This window comes from Aulonocara sp. 'chitande type north' Nkhata Bay, linkage group LG17 (assembly GCF_057382095.1).
Source record: "Aulonocara sp. 'chitande type north' Nkhata Bay isolate Kocher_YH1m ecotype deep benthic linkage group LG17, A_spYH_male_GT1.1, whole genome shotgun sequence".
Lineage (NCBI taxonomy): Eukaryota > Metazoa > Chordata > Actinopteri > Cichliformes > Cichlidae > Aulonocara > Aulonocara sp. 'chitande type north' Nkhata Bay.
The window spans coordinates 38,829,977-38,853,383 of NC_141360.1; the positions used below are offsets into that span (position 1 = coordinate 38,829,977).

At 40.2% G+C, this 23,407-nt stretch overlaps 1 protein-coding gene across 1 annotated transcript; it reads right to left on the bottom strand.

The window, feature by feature from the left end:
* Positions 1 to 427: 427 nt before the first annotated feature.
* LOC147310569 (sodium-coupled monocarboxylate transporter 1-like) lies at positions 428 to 22,612 on the bottom strand. Its single transcript, XM_086269818.1, has 17 exons — positions 22,283 to 22,612; positions 22,043 to 22,162; positions 21,374 to 21,439; positions 21,223 to 21,274; positions 21,042 to 21,109; positions 20,622 to 20,660; positions 20,225 to 20,340; positions 9,603 to 9,743; positions 8,681 to 8,810; positions 7,704 to 7,792; positions 7,416 to 7,525; positions 7,241 to 7,308; positions 7,021 to 7,107; positions 2,123 to 2,337; positions 1,847 to 1,947; positions 1,666 to 1,754; positions 428 to 1,585 (listed from the first exon to the last, which is right to left on the bottom strand). The coding sequence occupies exons 1-17, from the start codon at positions 22,499 to 22,501 to the stop codon at positions 1,466 to 1,468; spliced, it is 1,830 nt and encodes a 609-aa protein (XP_086125944.1). The 5' UTR covers positions 22,502 to 22,612; the 3' UTR covers positions 428 to 1,465.
* Positions 22,613 to 23,407: the final 795 nt, after the last annotated feature.

Sequence of the window (23,407 nt, forward strand, 5' to 3'; positions counted from 1 at the left end):
GAAGAGTTCCCAGATGGTACAGTGGACACATGTGTGACTCCTGTGATTAAAGCATCTTTCTTTCAGCTTAACGAGTGAACCGTCAGCTCGTTTAAAGATGTGTAAGATGTGAGCCTCATCTTGGTGACTCCCATTTAGACCAAAATTATATGGCCAATTGCATTTTTCATATAACCTCTGGGATCTCCTGGTCTAACAACACTTTCAGTCAAAGGCTCTTGGGACACTTTTTCAATCCTTTGAGGCATCAAGTCTAGACGTGGCTCCTTAAAGAGCCAAGTTTCCAGCTATAAGGTTGCCCAAGTCTGTGATTGGTACCCTGTACAGGACATCAACTCTTACTCTCAATGTTACCATATTTATATATACATATTAAGCGGAACTTAATCTAGAAACTGAGGCTACAACCACTTTAAAAAATATTTTTAATAAGATTACAATAGAAGTGAGAATTTAATAATTTTTTATAAGCAGTCACACTAATGGCCACCACAAAAAAAATGCAGGTTTAATGCACTTACACACATTTAATTCACTTTTAAGACCTAAATGCCACATTCATTCAGAAGAAGGGAAGAAGTAAGCAGGGTAGCCTCTGCAGAACTGCATGCACATTGGACATGGGGCTCTGCCCTATGGGCCACGTGGCACGGTGCATGTTCTGTCCTCACTAAGTGTTGTCCTCGTGAACGTAGACTCAGCTATACAGACAGCTAAACACTCTCCTAATCAAAATCCAAGGAACAGTTGAGTTGGATGATTTAATAAGGAAAAAGTGTGAAACTGTTGACAAAACCAGAAATAAACCAATAAAAATGTTGTATCAATATAAAATATAGCAAACACATATTCAAAGATATAAGAACACTATATTTATCTGCTTACTGAGTGGAATATGGTTGGAATATGGCATTTTGCAGTTAATTTGATGAATTTTCACTGGGCTCTTCTGTAGCCCAGGAAGACAGAGCTTGAAACATATCAGCATGGCATATTGGCACAATAGTAACATTTTCCACCAAGACTATGAAGATAGTTATTTTACTCCCATGGCACACAAGGGATCACACTGGAGAGAACCAGGCTGAGAACCTAGCTGTCTTTTCATGCCTCCGAAGCAATTCAAAAATACAGACTCTAATCAATTTAATTACATGTAATTTTATTACATAACAATATGTTAACTTTAATGGAATCTGATTACATGAAAAATGATTTAAAAACTTTATTACTTAAATAAATAGACCTTTGATTTTTATATATTTCTGTGGCATCATTTAAAATTATTGCTTCATATTTATTGCTGATTGATCAGTACATAATAACTATTGCACAATTTAAATTCAAACAAGTGCTAGTCTGCATTTGCAAAAAGTCCCACCACAATTCCTCTTCTACATTGCATTTCCTGTATAAGATCATAGAGAAACAAAGAAGCTTATACTTTAAAAAAGCAGCTACATTCTTAGGTGGAAATGCGGCTTTGTGGCAAATCCAGCTCAACATCACAGAAAGCAGGATTAGGATTGCCAAATGTCTTCTTCCTGTCCTTTTTCAGATCAAGCTTTCTTTTTCGTCTCATGGCCTAAAAAATGGGAAAACAGGGCAGAAACTCAGTAAGTTAACCTGTCATATATGACATTCGCTTACTGAAGCAGTACTTACTCTGTCTTTGATCAATTTAAACAAGTAGTAAAGACTTGTGTCTTCTTTTGTCAGCCTGAGCCTGGATTCTACATTCAGCTTCCGACCTCCTGAAATGTTCAATAACAACACACAAAAAGCATCAATAACCTCCTAAGAGGACAGCGTTAACCATAGTGCGCTGAATAAAGATGTTATTTACCTGTCAACACGCTGACTATCAGACCCACACTTATAGTTATTATAGTTCCAATTGGACTGAAGTAAAGGTAGGAGACTGAGTACCAGTCTGCCAGCGCAGGCCTGATGATGGGAGTCGTGAAACCAGAAGTGAAATCTTGCTCATACCATCAAAAGAACAATTGTCATCAAGATTTCTAATGTCTACTCATCAGTGTGCTAAATTTTTTTATAAATGTTCATCCAGGGCATTAAAAAAAAAGTTACTTTATGGATCTTTTCTATTAGCTACACTTACTTGCTATTGATAAGTACTGGGGCTGTTGTTGTGGAGCTCTGCAATGTTGGGACATGAGTGGAGGTCCAGCTGAAGCTGTCCGTCATTGTAAAGTTACAGCCTTCAGTGGTCAGTGACAGAGGCCGACTCATTTCAGGGGGAGGAGGGTATATCTGCGCTCCGATGGCCACCCAGAGAGACACAGCCAGCCCCAACACAACACCTGACAAAGCTCCCTGAAAAACATTTTAATGAGTGCAACATGAAAAAGTGTACAGTTCCATAGAAAAAGATACAAAGGATATGCAAACGTTTTCATTTCATTTCATTTTCATTTCATTTTTATTTATTTCACACTTGGTACTACAAATCAAACAAAACAACCACATCTTCTGTCAACAAAACACAACAACCATGTGTGAAAAGGAGCAGGAAGAAGAAAATATTCTTATTAAACCCTGCCCCCTATCTACCATCGAACTTATATCACCGGTGGGCACCAAAAAAATCAGGAACAAACTAATATTGACATTTCTCTCCGGTCGAATCCCAAACCAACATCACATTCATTCGCATTCTTCATACTGAGTTATCGTTTTAAACATATAACACTTTTTAAAACATTGTAAATTTATACAATTCTTTAAATTATAATGAAGTGAATTCCACAGTCTTATACCCCTAACCGTTGTGCTCATTAATCTTTGTGTAGTCCTGGCTAACTGATGTTTAAAATAAAATTTCCTTCTATTCTCTTCTCCCCTTGAACACATCAAAAATACTCTTTGTAACTTAAAAGGCAAAATATTATTTTTAGCCTTAAACATAATTAATAATGTCCGTAATTTCACTAAATCTCCTAATTTTAATAATTTTGATTCTATAAATAATTTGTTTGTATGTTCTCTATATTTAACATTATGAATTATTCGTATAACTTTCTTCTGTAATAGGTTTAAAGGTTTTATGGTATTCTCATATGTATTCCCCCAAACTTCAACACAATAGTTGATATATGAAAAAAACAAAGAAAAATATAAAATACGCATTGTTTTATAATTTAATAAATCTCTTATACTACCCAAAATATAAATACTTTTGACCATTTTCTTTCTAATATGTTCAATATGAGATTTCCATGTCAAATTCTCATCCACTATTACACCCAAAAAACGAAATTCAGTAACTCTTTCAATCAATTCTTCCTCTATAAACATAATGACTTTATCCTCCTTTACACGATTGCCAAATATCATATATTTCGTTTTTGTCAGATTCAAAGATAATTTATTTACATCAAACCATTTTTTTATTCTTAACATCTCAGAAGTCATAATTTCAACCAAGTCTTGCAAATTCTCTCCAGAGCAATAAAAATTTGTGTCATCTGCAAATAAAATCGAATTTAACCTTTTAGATACGTCACAAATATCATTAATATATAAATTAAAGAGTTTAGGTCCCAAAATAGAACCTTGAGGAACACCACATACAATCTTCAGTCTTTCAGAAGTATTGCCAAAATAATAAACATATTGCAACCTATTCTCTAAATAACTCATTAACCAATTCAATGCTACTCCTCTCACTCCATAGTTATACAATTTAGAAATCAAAATAGAATGTTGTATCGTATCAAAAGCTTTTTTTAAATCAACAAATACTCCCACTGTGTATTTATTATTATGTGTTGCAGATGAAATATCTTCAATAAAAGTCAACAACGCTAATGCCGTTGACCTATTTTTACGAAATCCAAATTGGTTTTCATGTATTAGTTGATATTTTTCAATAAAACTATCAAGTCTTTGTGCAAAGAGTTTTTCTAGCAATTTTGAAAACTGTGATAAAAGAGACACTGGCCTATAATTGTTAAAACTATGCTTATCTCCTGATTTATATAATGGTATTACTTTTGCCACTTTCATTCTGTCAGGGAATACTCCTGACTGTAGCGAAAGATTAAAAATATAACAAAGAGGAGTACTTATACAATCTATTGTCTTTTTAATTATGACCATGTCTATACCATCACAATCAGTAGATTTTTTATTTTTACAATTTTTTACGATTGCTACTATTTCTTTTATGGTAGTATCGGCTAAAAATATGGAATTAACCATTCTATTATCACCTATCCAGGCTTCCTCATCTCCTGGATCATCATTTTTCCTGATTAGATTTGCTAAAGTAAGTCCAACATTTACAAAAAAAGAATTGAATTCGTTTGCTACTTCGGTCTTATCTTTAACAACTTGATTATTATTAATAAAATAATTAGGCCGAACTATGGGTGTGTTCTTATTACCCAATACCTCTTTAAAAATATTCCAAATGCCCTTAATATTATTTTTGTTTTCCTGAAAAACTTTATTATAGTAATCTTTCTTAGCTTTCCTCAATATTAATACCAACTTATTTTTATATAGTTTATATTTCATTTCCGCATTTTTAGTTCTATATATTATATACTCCCTATATAAATTATTTTTCTTTTTACACGCATTTGCAAGACCCTTAGTTATCCAAGGTTTCCTATTTATATTCTTTTTCTTATGCTTAAATGATATCAATGGACAATGTTTATCATACAAGGCCAAATATATATTTAAAAATACTCCGTATGCAATGTTGACCTCATTAACATAAACCTCCTTCCAGTCCGTTTCCATGAGATCTTGTCTAAACCTATTAATTGCTTCATCATTTCTTAACCTTCTATAACTCACAAAACTAGCTTCTTTCTTTCTTTTCATTTTTAAATCGAAAATAAAAAAGACTGGTAGATGATCGCTTATATCATTTATGATGAGGCCACTTTCAATATTATTCTCCAAACTATTAATAAAAATATGATCAATTAATGTTTCTGATTTATCCGTTATTCTACTCGGCTTTATAATTAAAGGATAAAATCCTTTACCATATAATAATTCAAAAAAATCTGACGAAGCCTTATCATTTGTCACTTTACAAAGATCAATATTGTAATCACCACACAAACATACAGTCTTATTTCCCTTAACCTTACTCAATAAATTTTCTACTGCTTCTGTAAATAACTCAATCTGTGATCCCGGTTTCCTATATATACACGTTACAATTATATTACTTCTCTTTTCTATATCCAATTCTACTGTCACAGACTCCATTAAATCATCCATAACAACAGACATACATTCAACTTTTTTACATTTCAAATCACAATTAACGAAAAGTGCCACCCCTCCTGCCTTTGTCTTAATTCTATTCACAAAGTACAAATCGTATCCTTCAATACAAAAATTACAACCCTTATTCTCATCTAACCATGTTTCAGACAGAGCAATTATTTGAAACTTGCCTCTCAGACTATACAGAAAATCTTCAATCGAAGCAAAACTTCTATAAAGACTTCTGCAGTTAATATGAATTAAAGAAAATGTATTGACTATATCAACCTTATCCCTGAATTGCTCCTCTGTAAAATAATCACATGTGACATTAATTGTATTAAGCACATTCCTTTCAGGGTCAATACCTACTTCAAAATCATATGATTTATAATCTGTGTCGTCAAACATAATGCATAAATTATTCTAGCGCTATCTATTACCTCATAAGAAAGAGAAGGAAACAAAAAAAGAGAAAAGAAGGAGAAGAAAAAAAAAAAAAAAAAAAAAAAACTGAAAAAGGAAAGAAAAGATCCTAAGCAATCTCACATTCATTTATCAACATATTTTAAAGTCCGTTGATCTTGTTATCTTCCATATCCAATTTTACAATTTCCTTTTGTCCTTTTCCTCCCGAGGTAGCATTTGACCTTGCCAAAAATAAACTAGTTATAGCCATAATTGGTCGCAACCATTTGTCTATCTTAATCATATTATCACGTATAATTGTCCAATTCCTCAAGTTCCTTAATCGTTACAACCTTGGCTTCTTCTGGTGTTCCATTCAGTTTAATCATCACTTTGCAATTCCTGGTCCAGGTTGCTTGAATCTTTTTCTCCTTCCGTAAAATACGAGCTTGTCTTGCAATATCTGCATTTCTTTTTGTAAGATGTTCATTCAGATATACTCCACTTCCTTTCAAAAGGCTGGACCGTCTCAGCAATTCTACTTTGTGTTTTCGATTAACAAATCTCACTACAATTGCTGGAGGAGCATTTTTGTGCCTTCTAGGAAGAGTATAGCATGCAGATATATTGTTACTATGCAGGGGAAGATTTTTACTCGAAAAGAATTCCACAACCTGCCGTTCCAACGATTGTAGCTCCTCCATCGGGGGCACGTCCTCTCCTCGTTTTGCACCAGTCCCAGATTCGGTAACTCTCGCATATGTTCTGTGTTTAGTTTCCAGACCTGTAATGACCATTTCCTCGAGTCGAGCCTGCTGTTCTAGGTCGTCCACCTTCCTTTCCAAAAAATGGATTGTCTTATCTTTCTCCTTGACCAGATCTTTTAGTTCTTTGATTTGCTCCATCATCGACATTAATATTCCTTGTTGCTTATTTACTTTTTCAATTTCCGACGTCAACGAATTAAGTGAATGCTTAATCTCTTCCAGATCTTCTTCGACTTTCTTCATCTTTGCCATTTTGTCTCTCTTTGATGTCAATTATTAGTACCTTTGTTTGCCCAAACAAAATCTAAAGGGACGATTAAAGATGAAGCCTTATTAAATAACAGGGATATATGTAGTATGAAGGTAGATAAAGTACTGTGGGGGTTTTAGCCTCTGTTGCTCTCAATTCAACTTTTTTGAGACGTGTTGCTGCTGTCAAGTTCAAAATGAGCTGTTATTTTTTTAAGAAATGGCACATTTTCTGGGTCTCTATGGTCTAATGTGACTAAAACTTTTTCCTGAATCATTTTTTTTAATCTGAATGTTTATTGACAGCCTTTTTTGGAATTAGGTGTAACAGGGATATACTTACTTTTGACGTGGCAAATGGACAGAGAATCCCCAAAGTGAACAGTCCAAGTAAAGGACCTCCAATGACCCCGGATATACTGATGACTGCCTGTTTAGAGGAAAGCACATACCAGCTAAGCTGCAGACAGCATATTCTATCATTAACAAATGCATAGATCCTGTAATAGTTTTCCTTTCTTGATTAAATAAACCGTGGAGTTTACACACTGACAGATTTGTACCTGGAAGATCGGTCCTAGAAGTGAGGCCAACCCAGCCATCCCAATGCATAAAACTCCATACAGGAGGCCTGCAAACAATAATGGTAAAATATTGGGCGTTCATTTGTTAATAATTTTTCATAATTGCTTTTTAGCGATGCCAGTCTTAAACTGAACACAGTGATTATCTACTTACTCGTTCCTTTTGAGATCCAGGCCAGTTGTCTCTCTGACATGCTGGCATATGGTTTGATTAGATCTTCCACTGTCACTGCAGCCAGTGCATTGATGCTAGAAGAGACTGTGCTATGGGTTGGAATAGTAGGAAACCCAAGAACAGTCGAGTCAAAAACAAGGCACGATACAACTAACCTGCCTTTTAGATAGCAATCACAGCATTATACTGCAAGCTGCTACAGTAAACACACTAAATTTTCATTGTGTACTTAATCTGTTGAAAGTATTATCTTAAATATTCAATAACCTTAAAGATCCACTAAATGCTGCTGCCACAAACAGACCAGGAAGGCCAGGATAGTCTCCCAAGACGTCCATCACCAAATAAGGCATCAACTACAGAGGAACAGTGAGACTGGGTTAATGGATCAAGAGGGCCAGAGAGTCATACCTTATACAAACTACTGATAATAATGATATTAAACTGTTAGTTCAACAGTATTCACACAGTTAAGTAATTAAGTAGCTACTATTTACCATTGATTAGTAATATTCAAATTTTTGTTACTTTGTAACTTTGTTACTTTTGTAAGGTTTTATCACTGATAAGACACACCCATGATTTCAAGTACTGTTTATTCAAAGATGATAGTGTCTCAAAGATTAACACAGGGTGTACTTTGGCACTGGTGCCATTACACATTTTTCATAACAATAGTGAGTCTAACTATCAAATGTTGATATAAGGGCCTTGGTTAGGACATTTTCATATTACAGTTTAATGAAGTGAATTCTCAGTCTTGAGACACTCCTCGTTTCTTTAAATGCTACTGGGAAAAAATGGGAAAAAACCATAAACCACGACTGTAGTTTTCTGTAGTTTCTTGGGCCTACCACTTTTTTATCATCTAACACCTAACACAGGCCTTTTGTTTCCACCCAAAAGAGCACTCTGCACACCATGCTGAGATGAAGTTTCTGACTAGTAGCTCTTTGGAAATCACCTTGTTGGTTGGAAAATACTATTTTTTGCCTGAGAAACTGTGTTAGTTTTGGGATTAAGCTAAAGAAACTAGGAAAATGATGTGTTTTTGGCACAAATTTCTGGTAATAGAGTGCCTAAAGATATCGTTTAAAATGGGTTCTTACTGGTTTATTTCTCAAATTAGGTGCCTTGATGCTTGTTGGGGCAGTTATATAAGAACTATAAGAAGTAATATGAGGTAAACTTTCTATCATGCGTGAGTGTAATTTGTTACAGTGTAACTCTCAGCTATGTCATACCTGATCAAGTGCAGAAAGCAGTCCAGATGTCCAGGGGTCGCAGCTTTTATAGATTGAGTAAAGACACATTCCCGCAAACACTGCACACAACAGTATCAACCACAGACCTAACAGGTTGATGAACAAAGAACTAAAGAAGAAAACAGAAAATAAATGTACTTGCATCCATTTATTTATATAAAAAAAAACATTTATATAATATATATATATTTTTTTATTATTATTATTATTATTTTTTAATATAGCACCAAATTACAACAACAGGTGCCTCAAAACAGTTTATACTGTAAATACAATATACAATAATACATACAGAGAAAAACCCAACAATCACATGACCCCGTATGAGCAAGCGCTTTGGCAACAGTGGGAAGGAAAAACTCCCTTTTAACAGGAAGAAACCTCCAGCAGAACCAGGCTCAGGGAGGGGCGGGGCCATCTGCTGCGACCGGTTTGGGTGAGGGGAGGAAGACAGGATAAAGACATGCTGTGGAGGAGAGCCAGATTAATAATAACTAATAATTAAAGGCAGACAGGTATATGAACAAAAAGTGACTACAAAAGGTGACTGAAGAAGAAACACTAGACCTACTGCAGCATAGGAATGAAGGATTCGGGGTTACCTGATTCAGCCCTGACTGTATTTTATGAAGAAGGAAAGCTTTAAGCCTAATCTTAAAAATACAGAGGATGCCTGTCTCCTGAATCCACACTGGAAGCTGGTTGCACAGAAGAGGAGCCTGAAAGCTGAAAGCTCTGCCTCCTCGTCTTTTAAATATGGATGAATTTCTATATTAGTCTCTGCAGTGTAACATATGACTGACCGCTAACTGGCATTTTTAAGGCAAGCTTTTTGTTGAGAAGCCCCCACCACCACCACCACCACCACCATACATACATCGTGCAATAAAACAAGACTCACAGTCTAGCATGAGCAATGCTCTTGCAGGAGATGTATCTCTGAACCTGCGACTGGTTGGTCCCATATATACTGGTCCAAAAAAATGTCCCTCCAATGGCAACAGTCCAAAAAGTGTGTCTTCTCAGAGGGTTTGTATCAAAGCTGATGAGACATAAAAAGGGAGAAATTTGAGTTTATTGATTGCTTCTGAATTCAAGAGGCTGGTTAGCTAATCTCCAATGTGCACCATTCACAAAAATGTGCTTTAAAGGAGTTTACAACAAGTGAAATCACTAGCAGTACACTGTGGGGATGAACAAAAAGTATTTGACCAGCATAATATAATCTGCAGTATGATCATTGCTTTAACAATGTAACAGATAGCTTTAAGATGGCCTTAAGATGTTATGCATATAGTTATTATGTTGACCTTGTATTTCAGGTGCAGTTATGACTATTTTATACACAATGCATATCTGTGCTTATTAAAGAGTTGGAGCTCGGTCAATTAATTGGGGGTTGGAAGCTTTGTTCGGCGCGATGTTCGGACAATCTATTGTGCAAGTGACTTGGAGCCATAGAAGGAATTGCAATACATGCTTACAAAACACTTATATATCAGATCATTTTATATTAAGGTTTTAGTAGAGGTTCTTGGTTAAAACATTTATTTAGTAGAAGACATACACATAGTCTCAGTGAGCTTCTGGTCTAGTGAAAGGTCAGAAGTGCAACAGGTGAATTGAGAAAGAGCATTTGAGGGCGAGACACAGAGTTAGTAGGTGAAGAGGTGACACAAAGAGCATGTGAGGTCAACACATACACACACATTAGTTAGATTTATTTAGAGGAGAGATTAGTCATGTCTCGACAAGAAAGAGGAACAATTCACTTTAAGATAAGAACGGAAAGTACCAGCCATGAAAATAGAAGATGATCTTCTGGGTTAAAAGTCATTGTGGTGTTGATCTGATCTATGTATAAAATGTACCTGTGACGCATGAAGGGGCGTCAGTAAACAAACCCTGATGTTATAAAATAATTGTTTGTGCTTTAGTAAGTCGGAGATCACTTGCTGTCGGCGTACAGAGTGTTCTTCCCACACGTGTGTATTCATTAAAATCATTGTTTGACCAAGAGCTTCTGGACCAAGGGTGGTTTGTACTCTCCCTCCTCAATTGTGAACCTTAACATTTGGGGGCTTCGTCCGGTGGTTGAGGAGGGGTAGATGGAGAAATTTGGTCTTAGGTGGTCTGACGGGCAGACATGAATTCCAGTGGTCGAAGTGAGTGGGCATAAGCCGGCTTATCCAAAAGGTAAGGCACTACCTGTTGAATTATTTCCAAAGTGTGCCAAATTGGATATGATAAAATTTAAGTCTACTCACTGAAGTTACTGGTGGATGTCTGTTTTGATTTTGATGAAAATTTCATGAGTTGAAGCAGTTAAGAGTCTGATAAGAAAAGTTTAAATACTGGGTTGAAGTCCCAAAGAAATTGAGTTAGAGTCTCAAGTAGTTTGGTAGGGAATTGGTTATTGTGTTGGTTAGAGTCCAAATTTGGTCATAAGAGTGGACCTGAGCGGTCATTTTGTGAGTTGGAGTCTCCATTGACCACTAGGTTGCACCTGCCTCAGTTATACACTTGTTTTGGGTGTTGATTGTTGTTTCAAAGTATTATAAATTATTTTAGAACGGAACCGTGGGGGTTCTAGGAAGCGCAGTGCTCAGAGGTAACGCTTGCCAATGCCAAGGACACTTAGGCATTGTCCTCGAAGAGGGATAGTCAGTTGGTCACTGTGGAGCTTGGGGCACTCCAGAATAACTAGGAGATAGAGTCTCCTTACCGTTTGGAACGGTAGTCTGCGCTTTTTTGGACAGGAGAAGTTGGACTTCGGGCGTGTAACTTTAACCTAACACTTCGGGGTAAGCCTTGGCTGTGAAACGCCAAAAATAGAGCTTCAGGCAAAGTTTGGGTTGGTTGACGCTTTTAAATTGAGTTAGGGATTTTAGAGATGAGGCCAGAAACAGTAGAGTCTGATACTGGTTAATTGGTCGCAAAAAACTCAGGGAGTTTATCCGCTGGGCGGTTATTTTAAATTTGTCGAAATTGTGTAGGCGCTAAAGCTGACAGATCTGACAGTGGTTGTAAATATAAGACGTCGTTGTAATATAGAATAAGAAAATTTGGTGTGAGAGGAGGCTGTGTGTCGAGTCAGCAATGCACTGACTGCCTGCTGCCATTTTTAGATGGAGAGTGTGTGTGCATGCAAATGAGGCAGCTGATGCAGAGCGCATGAGAGGACTATGCTTTCGGTTTTGTGTGTTATTCAGCTCTATAACTATTGTTTGCAAATGTGGATAAATGTCTGCGATTAAAATGCTGGCTTAGTATATAATAACATTGTAAATATATGAATGGTGACAGCGTTTCAAAGTAGAATATAAGAATTGTTTGTGTTTAAAACCAACGTTTAGGTAAGAAGATTTAAGGTGGATTTGAAGGCATAAACAAAAAATAAAAGGGTTACAGTCTGCAAGTGTTGTTAATTCATGAGCTGACTGGATGCAGAGTAAGTGGAGTGGTCATCCTGAGAGGATTGAATGATGCTCTAACTCTGTGGTCAAGTCAGACATAGGCTTTAAGCAACCATGAGCCACTAATAAGCGTGACAGATTAATGAGTATGTGTAAATTGAACTTGTTAAATAGCCTTAATAGAAGTAACTCAATGAACACGCAATAAAGTGGACTTTTTAGGGGTAGTTTACCACTGATACCATAAAAAGCAACTTAATTAGTAGTTCAATAACAAATTTTAAAGATAACCTTTGTTATTTGATAAGAGAGAAAAAATTCAGGTTACATATAGTAAATAAAAAAGGGAATGTTAATCTCTGCGTCATTCCACACTGAAATTTCAATTGTAGGGGATCATTTGGAGGTGAATTGTGTAGGACACGGGGAGACAGAAGAATCTCCCCATGAGTTTTCGGTGTGCATAGAAATTGAGGAGGCTGAACTGGAAGCCTGCCTGGGTCGTTGTTTTTGTTTATTTGAGGGTCTGCTGGAAATTTGTGAGAACGACCACCTTGATATGTGGGAGCCTTCTCGGGCAGCGATTTTTTTGTTAAACATGTGGCAGGCTGTGCAAAATGGAGAAAGCTTTGACACAATGACATAAAGGTGATTTCTTGGTTTTAAATTTATTAGTACGGGACAAGTTGAGGGACGCTTGAGGGTGTGTTGCTGTAAAGTATATAAGGGACGCGCAGCGCCGTTAATGGGTTTAAAATAAATGAAAAAATGAAAAAACACTAATCCGAGGAACTATTGGAGAGGTAAGTATACGGAGGTGAGCGCGTTGCGCATAAGGGTTGCTGGTGTCATATATTAACACTTTGAGGGCGAATAATTTTGATTGAGTGTCAACGCTTGAGAACGCGAGGACAGCGTCTAAAGTGCTGGGTTAAACTTTGTGTGTCACCGAGCAGGGGAAGAGGAGCCAGTGGTTGCGAGAACAGCGAGACGAAGACTGAAACCGAAAGTTAAGCGTGTCTGGGTGACCTAGACCTAGAAGGTGGAGTCGACCAACGCCATTGGAAGAGGTAAGTCTGTGTTTCAGAGAATGGCTGACAGCTCGGGTGCGACACCTAGTGGGAAAAGGGGATGCAAACCTCTGAAGGATCAGCTTGAACAGCTTAAGAAAGCTATTCGTTTGGCTTCCCCTGGAGTATTAAAATCAGCAGAGAAGGAGTGCCAAGCGATGGAGGTTGAGGTAAGCAAACTTATTACATCCCAACAGAAAGGGCTGGGTGATAAAATAGCTCTGAGCTTGGTGTTAAAAACTGAAGGAGAAGTGTATGGACAAATGCATGAGGCCCTACGTGCGTCAATAGAGGCATTAACGGCATTGGAGGTTATAAAGCAGAGAGTAATGCAGGGAGGGCCAGAAGAGGAGAATGAAGACCGTGCGACGTCATCAGAAGAAGAGGACGAGGAGGAGGACGAAGATGGAGGAGCTGAACCCCAACCAAGTACAAGCCTAATTTTGAGGAAAAGAAGTGTGAAGAGAGACCAAGCACAGAGACGGCCCATATTTAAGAGCTCAAAGGGAAAAGGAAAGTTGAGGAAGAGTAGAAAAGTGAGTTTTGAACAAGGAGCTCCTGACCCTGGTTTAAATCTGCCTCTAATAGCAGGTCCAAAGAACGAACCAGTTTATCACGCCTATAAGGTGAGAGATTTGGAAGCATTGGTTAAACAACTTCCACCAATAACCAAGGGAGAACATTGGGAAGGAGAAGAATTAGCGCTGGGCGATTTTCGCGCTTTGGCCGGACGTTGTATGCTGGGTGGTGGGTTAGCAGATGTAGAGCAGATAGCTCAAACAACCAGATATGCAAATGACCTGCCATACCATGAGGTGCAGAATGACTTAGCAGATGCAGTCCGGGAGAAGTACCCAACTCCTAACTCTGGAGCCATTCCAAAAATTATTTGGGATCCCAAAAACACACCCAGAGAGTGTTTAGCTAAAGCAAAGGAACAATGGTTGTTAGAAACAGGAATACATCCGGGGAAGGAGGGTGAAAGTAGAGCGTGGTTTCGTTCGGCAGTGCTGGCAGGGCTGCCCAACCAGGTTGCAGTTGACTTGGAAAAGAACCCAGATTTTGCCGTTGCAGACTCGGTGCAGTGGGATAGACATGTGACCCACAGACTTCAGCAGGAACAGGATTTGGCAAACAAACAAAAGAAAGAGTTGGAGGAAGCCCAGGCGTGGCTGGTTAAGTTGCAGCTGGCAGAAGCAAAAAACAAAGCAGGAGACAGAAAGAAAGAGGATAAAGAGAGCGCAAGGAAAATAATGGTGGCAAGGCCTCAGCCCGATCCTGTGCCTGACTTGCCAGATCAGGATCCGGGTCTCTACCCTGATGACCGTTGGCCCGCCAATGCACCAAGGCAGCGTCAACCAGTAGGGAATTGGGGGACCGGTGGACCGCAGAGAGGGCGTGGTGGATCCGTGAGGGGAGGACAAAGGGCTCGGAATCCAGGGAATCCTAACAATGTGTCTTGGACTGGCTGTTACAGCTGTGGAGCAGAAGGACACTGGTCCCGAGAATGCCCTGAATCGCTGCGAAATTATCAGAGGCGAGGCTATCAACCCCAGGCACGAGGAGGCCCAAGACAAAGAGCTGCTTACAGGGGAGCACATCAAGCTCCAAACCCGAATGCAGCACCAGTCGCCCAGTACCCAGTAGCTGACTGGGGCTGGGAGGGGGAGCAATACTGACGGAGCCCGGAGAAACTGAACAGCGTGGGGACGGCAGAACCCATGCTGTCAATGACCGTGGAAGGCACTGAATTGCCCTTCCTGGTGGAGACTGGAGCAACATACTCAACACTGAAAGACACACCAGACAGTGCGACACTTTCCTGTCACACAGTTAATGTGGTAGGCCTTTCCGGGATTCCAATGACACTGCCATTGACAGATCCAGCATTGACAAAGCTGGGAAAACAGACTTTGAAACACCAATATGTGGTGTCCTCACAGGTGCCTGCAAATCTCATGGGCAGGGACCTGCTTGTGAAACTGGGAGCCACAATCATGTGCTCACCAGATGGACTGATGGTTACTCTGCCTGGAGGAAAAGAATTCCCGTGCCTGGGATCACCTTCAAAAGACTCAATATCTAGTCCAGAACTCTGAACAATCCACTGCCGAAATCTACTGGGGGAGGCTGGTGGAAGAAGGCATTTTGAGACATTATCAGCTGTGGAAACCCTGGATAATGAGCCTGGCCGTCTATTCCCCCGCGAGATCCTTTCCACGTTACACTCTTTTATGATAGGGAAGATAACGATATCTATCGGGAACAGTTCCAGTCTGATCTTGAGGGACAGACGTGGAATGTGCGAACACATAACATTTATGTTGGACCAGAAGGTGTGGCCGCGGCTGTGAAATTTACTGATGAACAACTGCCTTGGTACAATGTGGGAGAGGATTCAGCCCCTCACATTACATTGGCGGTCCACGAGGGTCATGGGCCAAGAGATCTGGGACCGATGGTCAAGCGGGCGCTGGACAACGCCAGCTGGCAAAGCACCCAAATTCCAAATGTCTGGTATGCACCAAAATGTAAAATATATCGCATAACTTGTTTGTCCAACGATGCAGTGATCTTAGAACATAAAGAAATCTCCAGAATACATGGCAGGGAAAGAATGGATCATCCTGATGCAGTAGCTGAGCTCTCAAAATTGCCTGATACTTTGTGGTCCGCAGGGCCCACAGATGTAGGTTTAGCTAACTGTTCGCCTGTCCTGTTCCAGCTGAAGTCTGACACACCAATTAACAGACCACAATATAAGCACAAAACTGAAGCAGAAGAAGGTATAGCTGAAACCATTGAAGGGCTGTGGAAGGCAGGAGTGCTTGAGCCCTCATGGTCATTTTGGAACACACCTATTTTGCCAGTGGAAAAACATGGGACAGGGAAGTACCGTATGGCATATGATTTGAGAGCAATAAATGCCATACTGAGGACTGACACTGTGTCTGTACCAAATCCCTACACAGCTCTGACCGAAATTACTGGGGACCAAAAGTGGTTCACATGTATTGACCTAGCGAATGCATTTTTTGTCTCCCACTGCACGAGTCACTCAGAGACATTTTCTCTTTCACATACAGAGGCCGGAAATTTAGGTACACACGCCTACCACAAGGCTTTGCACTCTCACCAGGAATTTTCAATCAGGTGTTGAAAGAGGCATTGTCCCCATGTCAACTGCCAGAGGGCTGTACATTAATACAGTATGTTGATGATCTTCTTATTGCAGCCCCGTCAGCAGCGGCCTGTACGGCAGCATCGCTCGTGGTGTTGAACAGATTGGCGGAGTGTGGCTTCAAAGTGAGTAAAGAAAAACTGCAGTTGGTCCGGCCAGAGGTAACATTCCTGGGCCGGGTGATCGCACACAGATCAGTGGGGTTAATGAACACACACAGAGACCAAATTCTGACACATCCAAAACCAAGAACTGTGAAGGAGTTGCTTTCCTTTCTTGGCTTGACAGGTTACAGCAGGCAGTTCATTCCGAACTATGCGGGTAAAACTGCCCCTTTAAGGGACCTGATCAAGAAAGTTGGTGTTCGAAATCTGAAGGCTGAATTGCCTTGGACGCCGGACACAGAGACAGCGTTCATTTCGCTAAAACAGGATTTGTCAAGAGCCACAGATCTGGCCACACCTAACTATGATGAGGCATTTTATCTTGATGTTTCAGAAACAAAGGGAGTTGTGAATGGTGTGTTGTTTCAGAAAAAAGGGGGAGGTAGGGATGTACTTATGTATGTCAGCATAAGATTAAATTCAACAGAAGCAAGGCATCCCACATGCACACAACACGCAGCAGGAGTAGCAAAGATAATTCAGAAAACAGCACACATAGTGAGGGAACACCCACTGAAAGTGCTTACCACACACAGTGTAGTGGCCTATGTGAACTCACAGGTATTCACAATGACTCCACTGACGCAACAAAGGTTGAGCAAAATTTTAGAGGCGCCAAATTTGATATTCACACATGAAGGAATAAATATGGCAGACCTAATGGGGTCAGGAGAACCACATGACTGTATTAAGAAAGCCCAAGTTGAAGGAAAAATCAGGGAAGACCTGAAGGCAGAGCCCATATATGGAGCTGAGGATTGGTTCACAGATGGATGCTGCCACAGAGATGAAGAAGGATTAAAAGCCGGCTATGCAGTAGTCTGTAGAGTAGGAACTGAGTTTCAGGTGAAAGAAGCAGGAAAAATTGAGGGACAACAGTCGGCCCAGAGAGCTGAAGTGATAGCCCTAACTCGAGCCCTGAGGTTGGCTAAAAACATGAGAGTGAACATCTACACTGACTCAGCATATGCGTTTGGAGCAGCTCATGTGGAACTGGCTCAGTGGAAGAGAGCCGGGTTCAGAACGGCCACTAATGCACCCATCTGTCACAAAAAGGAAATGGAGGAACTGGAAAAGGCCCTGGAGGACCCAGACGAGGTAAGTATTATAAAATGCAAAGGCCACTCACAAGCAGACAGTATGGTGGCAAAAGGAAATCAGAAAGCTGATGAAGCCGCAAAGGAAGCAGCGGGCTACAAAGGACAGAGACAAATGGTGCAGGTAACCCCAGAAGAGGAGGTTAGCACTAACAGCATGGAAGAAGTTAGACAGGCTCAGGAGGAGACATCCCCAGAGGAAAAGGGGGTGTGGGAAAACAAAGGAGCCTGGCAAGATGGCGGTTTGTGGAGGGGGCCAGATGGGCGTCCCGCTTTAACGGCCAAAATGGCGGAACAGAAGGTGAATGAGGCTCACGGGCTTGGTCACATGGGAGTGAAACAGATGGAGAGAAATTTGTGCCGATGGTGGCATCCTGATTTGAGAAGGATGATACTGGAAAAGGCCAGAACGTGCCTAATTTGTGGGGCACACAACCCAAAGCCAGCAGTAAAACCTGAAGCTGGTAAGTTTCTCATGCCAGAAAGGCCAGGAGAAGAGGTCGTGATTGATTATACCGACATGATTGATACAGGCCCAGGTGGGGTGAGGTATTTGTTGGTGTGTGTGGATGTTCTGACTGGATGGCCCGAAGCATGGGCGACCAAACGTGAAGACGCGAAAAGCGTGATTAAGTGCTTAATCAATCATTACATTCCAAGGCATGGGTTTCCCAAGAGAATTAGATCAGACAATGGTACTCACTTCAAGAACAAAGATTTGCAAGAGGTAGAGAGGATGTTGGGAGTGTAACATAAGTTCGGGATGGTCTATCATCCTCAATCTCAAGGAAAGGTAGAGAGGATGAACCTAAATTTGAAAAACAAGTTGGCTAAAATCTGTGCGCAGACAGGGCTAAATTGGGTCGCAGCCCTGCCCATTGCTTTGAGGACCATAAGATGTTCTGTTAACCAATCCACAGGTTTCACCCCTTATGAGCTGCTGACTGGGAGACAGTTTCCAGTGCACCCGCACACGAGAGCTTGGTGGAGGAAAATTCGTCTTCAAAGAACGCAGGTGTCAAGGAACAGAGGCAGAATAAACCTCTTCACCTGTGCAACGGGCCGACCAGTAGTCCACCTGGAAGGCCGAAGAAAGAAGAGCAGCCTAGGAGGAGATCGCCGCGCCTACAGAAAGGAGTGGTAACAAATTGAGAGTTTGAAAAGGGGTGGTTTAAATAAAAAGAGTAAAAAAGGGAAAGTGGAAGGGGCTTGCTCTGTCAATTATGTTGTCTCTATCTGTATTGGTGGGTATTTTGGTGACCTGTGGTTGTTGTCTCATTCCTTGTGCCCGAAGGTTGGTAGAGAAGGTGATTGTAAAGGCAGTGGACCCTGGGGCGGTGGCCCCTATGTCCATGATGCCGATGATGGATCTGGAGGTAGTCGAGTGGACTGAGGAGTGAACAACAACCTATGTATCGACCTCTGGTGTGCCAGAGGTCGAAAGGGGGATTGTGGGGATGAACAAAAAGTATTTGACCAGCATAATATAATCTGCAGTATGATCATTGCTTTAACAATGTAACAGATAGCTTTAAGATGGCCTTAAGATGTTATGCATATAGTTATTATGTTGACCTTGTATTTCAGGTGCAGTTATGACTATTTTATACACAATGCATATCTGTGCTTATTAAAGAGTTGGAGCTCGGTCAATTAATTGGGGGTTGGAAGCTTTGTTCGGCGCGATGTTCGGACAATCTATTGTGCAAGTGACTTGGAGCCATAGAAGGAATTGCAATACATGCTTACAAAACACTTATATATCAGATCATTTCATATTAAGGTTTTAGTAGAGGTTCTTGGTTAAAACATTTATTTAGTAGAAGACATACACATAGTCTCAGTGAGCTTCTGGTCTAGTGAAAGGTCAGAAGTGCAACAGGTGAATTGAGAAAGAGCATTTGAGGACGAGACACAGACAGTTAGTAGGTGAAGAGGTGACACAAAGAGCATGTGAGGTCAACACATACACACACATTAGTTAGATTTATTTAGAGGAGAGATTAGTCATGTCTCGACAAGAAAGAGGAACAATTCACTTTAAGACAAGAACGGAAAGTACCAGCCATGAAAATAGAAGATGATCTTCTGGGTTAAAAGTCATTGTGGTGTTGATCTGATCTATGTATAAAATGTACCTGTGACGCATGAAGGGGCGTCAGTAAACAAACCCTGATGTTATAAAATAATTGTTTGTGCTTTAGTAAGTCGGAGATCACTTGCTGTCGGCGTACAGAGTGTTCTTCCCACACGTGTGTATTCATTAAAATCATTGTTTGACCAAGAGCTTCTGGACCAAGGGTGGTTTGTACTCTCCCTCCTCAATTGTGAACCTTAACAACACTAGGAATGCTCCACAGTATGAGACATTAAATTTCCACAGAACTGCTACGGTGCTTAGCTGCATTTGTGGAAAGAATTGTTCTTATTGCTGTGTATGTATATTGTTGTTGATTTAGTGATGATATACTGAGTCAACCCATAGCATGAAAACTGTCACTGTAAATTAGTGTTACTGTTCCTCTTCTGCCGACAGTTGACTCTTTTCCTGCTGCTAAATTGAACGTTCATTTTAATGTTTTGGTGAATACTCACTCCCAGAAGTTGATTCTCCCTCCGTGTTGTGAATCTGAAAAGATGTTGATGACTCCACCTTGTAGGATCACAGATGCGATGATGACAGACAGGAAACCTGCGATCATTACACCGAGCTGGAGGGAAAAAAATACCACTTTTAGTTTGCTTATTGAATGTTGATGGAAACGGTGATAAAAACTAGTGTTTGACTTGTAAAGAAGAGCAGAAAATGCTGGTGTTTTGAATGAAGCAAAACACCAGCATGCTGATGTGGTGTGCAGTTACTATTTATGAAACACCAGTGTACATTGTTGTCTCTCCAACCACAAGCAGCATGAGGCATAACGGGTGAGCTCTGATTTAGTCAGTACCACACCAACCACCTGGTGTGTTATTATTTCCCCGAGGAGCCTACCTGAAACACGTCTGTCCACACCACTGCCTTTAGACCACCCTGTAACAATGCAGACCAAAGTCAGATTTCACAAAGGGCTGCTGTATATTTCCATTTGGTGGTATGACTCTTTTAGACCTTCAAGAACCAATAACTGCAGATATAATACTGATTACAATTATTGAGTCAGACATTGCATTAAAAGAAGGTTGAAAAACTTCCACATGTGCATGAGTCTAGGGAAGCTTAAGTAGTGCACACTTTCTGAGGTTTCCTAGGTGTGCAGAAGTGTATCATCATGATGACACTGGGATCCTCTGATCGATGGTGATCGGGGCTGAGCTTGAATGAACCCATTTTCTCATTATTTAATCATTCTTGTCAAAATGCATTAAAAAATTGGGGACCGCAGAATTCATTCAATCAAATTTTGTTACATACCAGTGTGCAGTAAAATGTACAGACCACTCCCGTGGAAATGACCGCACCCCACAGATTCATCCCGGTCACTGAGGAATGAACCACTGGTCAGTCAACTGGATAAAACCGAGTACGCGTAAGTGCCCTCGTGCAGGAATGTTTTATGAATGTGACCACTGTGTTGGACCGCAAGCAAACATACCTTGGTTTAAAGCAAGAGCTGGAACATAAATGACAATTCCACTGTAGAGGATCTGTCACAGGAAAAAAAAAGTTCCCCGAGTGACTGATATGTGGTTTTACCTACACAGGTCAAAACCCTGTAATTATGTGTAGACAGGCCTCTTACTCACTGTTTGGACAATGAACAGCAGTGTGCCCAGCAGACGGGTTGCTCTGTTAAAACGCAGCTCCAGATACTTCATAGTGACAGAAGTAGAGAGACAAGATAAAAGTATGAGTAAGGTGATGCATTTCTATCAAGTCATAAAATGTTTTCGTCTCATGTTTACAAATTAACCAGCGCCTTAAAGTCGAACCCAATCACTCCCTTTACTCCTCTTTGGTTTGAATCTATCGATAATCTGTTTTTCATCTCCATGCACCATAGTTCATGACATAAAGTGAGACAAAAGCAACATCTGAAACTTGAAAACCACACACCATAATGTTTAGTAGCCGGGGCTCTCTTTACAAACCACTTTCGACTTTCTTTGACTTTTACCAAGTTACTTGGCCATATTGTATTTTATCTATCTCAGTCCACAAAAACGACGTGCTCTTTATTCTTTCAGTGTCATTCTTGTTTTGTTTTTTACCAAGCCTAACACAGGCCTTTTGTTTGCACAGTAGTGCAACGGTGATCAAATGTCTCTGTCCCTTTCTCGATAACAGTTCAAAATTATCTTTCACATGTAGACATTTCATTCCTGTGTAAACAGAGTCTGGTGGAATTGCAAAACAGAAATCAGATGATCCACACAGCACAGCGCTGAAAAAAGGGGAAGAAAAAGTACTCTTACCTCAAAAGTGCTGGTGATTTCCAGCTTGTAGAAGATGGGGAGGAAGACCTCAGATGTGATCAGCATCGCCATTAAATAGGAGAGACCGTAAAATCCGATATTGGCTCCGTATTGGTAAACCTACAGAGGGATTGTATGAATTATTGTAGCTATTTTAAAAAAAAGAAAGTTCAGCCTTGCTTCCATTCAATAACCGTCACATTTTGGATTTGTCCCTTGTGAATCTGCTTTTTACCTTACCTCAGCTGGAAAGGACAGCACTGTGATGGCTGACATGAAGCTGGCGGTCAGGGACAGGGAGACGGGCAGAGCTGTCAGCTTGCGGCCTCCAGTTAAAAAGTTCCCGGGGTTTCTCCGGCTCCTGTCCACCCAGGCGTAGTAGATCCCCACAGCAGCGGACACCACCAGCATGAGAGCGAACACCACATAGTCCGCCAATGCGAAGGAGGTAACTGCCATTTTAGTCAAAGTTGGAAACAAAGCTTTGAGATTTATTCAGAAAGTTATTCAAACCTCCCCCATGTGTAGAAGTCCTGGCACATCACCATCTCACTGAACACTGAGCTGAGAGCAAAATCACACCGCTGTGGGTGTGTGTGAGGGAGGCAGGGAGGGAGGGAGACAGGTGGATATAGAGAGAGAGTTAGTTCCAGGGAAGTACAGTAGCTGCAATATATGAAAAATCCACAGGCCAGCAAATATTTGTTTGTTTTTTTTTGTTTTTTTTAGAGTCACAAATACAGGTTTAATCACAACAACGGGGGATAATAAGGTCACAAGATGACATTTCAAACTGATGCATGACACAAGTCATCCTAACGACTGTATAACGAGCTCGATGTTGTTTAAAAGCCTGATAAATAAACGGTTTATTTATTTGTATGTCGACTGTGGCAAAGAGGTTGCTCTCATCTGAGGCAGAACTAAGCAGCCAGCCAACAGCTGTTTGTTATAGGTCAGATATTCACAAATAACTAGGCATGCGTATGGAAAATCTGTGTGCAAGTGAACAACATAGCATTGAGGCAAACCAATTACAGCACGTTTTCAGCTGAAGTTTGGATGGAAAAAGTGAAGGTGAAAACTGCATATGTCTCTGTGTCAACTAAAGAGGCTAATAAATACAAGCATGTAAAAAAAAAGAGAAGAAGCTTGGACTGAAAGTGTGAGAATATTTCCACTCCATCAAAGTCTGTACTGCAGATAGTTACCCCTTGAAAATAGCTGTCCAAACATGTATAATGTAATTAAAAGTATTTATAAAAACAACTTTGCGGTTATTTGTTGTCATTTAATCATCACAGAGTTATGTTGGCTCATACGCCACAGAACCAGACAACCCTGCCCTTTTTTTTTTTTTTTTTT